At 47.4% G+C, this 933-nt stretch overlaps 1 protein-coding gene across 2 annotated transcripts in view; it reads left to right on the top strand.

Annotated features, from left to right (window-relative positions):
• The first annotated feature begins 765 nt into the window (after positions 1-765).
• The window catches only part of LOC119355444 (small nuclear ribonucleoprotein SmD1a-like), a 2,489-nt gene continuing 2,321 nt past the window's right edge, over positions 766-933 (top strand). For both annotated transcript variants that reach the window (XR_005171584.1, XM_037622249.1), the window contains exon 1: positions 766-923. Coding sequence is in view for 1 of the 2 variants with exons in the window: in XM_037622249.1 (XP_037478146.1) it covers positions 910-923 (14 nt within the window). In the remaining variant the exon portion in view is untranslated. The remainder of the gene's footprint in view (positions 924-933) is intronic.

The following is a 933-nucleotide window of genomic DNA, read 5'->3' as shown; positions in this document are numbered from 1 at the left end:
ATGATGTGATACCGACAATCAAATTGCAACATGAAAAATAGGATGTCCTCCACAATCCTAAAGCGCACTTCATGCAGCACCGCCCAAGCAAACTACATCGTAGTTTGCGACGAGTTCTGACCAAATGACTTAGCAGTTAGAAGCCTTATTCGGATTGTTCAAACCTTTGGTCCTTATGAACACTCACAGTGCCTTTCTCCTTCAGATCAAGGACTCTGCAACACTCCAAATTGGGCTCAAGCATGGTGCCTGAAATGTTGGGCTCTTCCTTCCCTTTAGTAAACACAATCTGGCCTTCTGACGGTGGTACATCTCTTATGGACTCAAACCAATCTAGAATTCTAACCAAACCGCTCGCCAAGGGCAGAATGCTGGACCAACCAGCCCTATGATCAGCCTGAACTAAGTATTCATGGAGAACCAGTTATCATCACGAGGAAAAAGTTTGAAAAGAGAAGCCCTCGTCGGACACAGAAAATGGCCGGCATGGTACTGAAACCCTAGAAACCTACTCCCTCCGTTCGGAAATACTCGTAGTTGAAATTGATGTATCTAGATGTATTTTAGTTCTAGATATATCCATTTTAATGACAAGTAATTTCGAACGGAGGGAGTAGGTACCTTCTACACACGAATAGTTTATTTTTGAGAAAACAACAGGCTTTGTTAGTTTGTTGGGGAACAAAAATAGTCGGTGCCAGCGTATTGTTTCTGAGAAGCGCAGTGGCCTCACGGCCTCTACCGAGGCCTAAGACGTAAAGCCCGGCCCAAGTGAACCGACTCACCAGCAACCAGCCAGGTCAGCCTTCAAACTAGGGTTTTGCCCTCCCGCTCCGAGAAAGCAAACAGCTCGAGCTCCTCCGATTCTGTCCGCCTCCGTTCCTCCGCATCTTCCCGGCCGCCGCCAAGATGAAGCTCGTCAGGTAACGCCCC

Source organism: Triticum dicoccoides, chromosome 2A (assembly GCF_002162155.2).
Source record: "Triticum dicoccoides isolate Atlit2015 ecotype Zavitan chromosome 2A, WEW_v2.0, whole genome shotgun sequence".
Lineage (NCBI taxonomy): Eukaryota > Viridiplantae > Streptophyta > Magnoliopsida > Poales > Poaceae > Triticum > Triticum dicoccoides.
The sequence above is the reverse complement of the archived record's forward strand: the minus strand, read 5'-3'. Positions and strand labels throughout refer to the sequence as shown.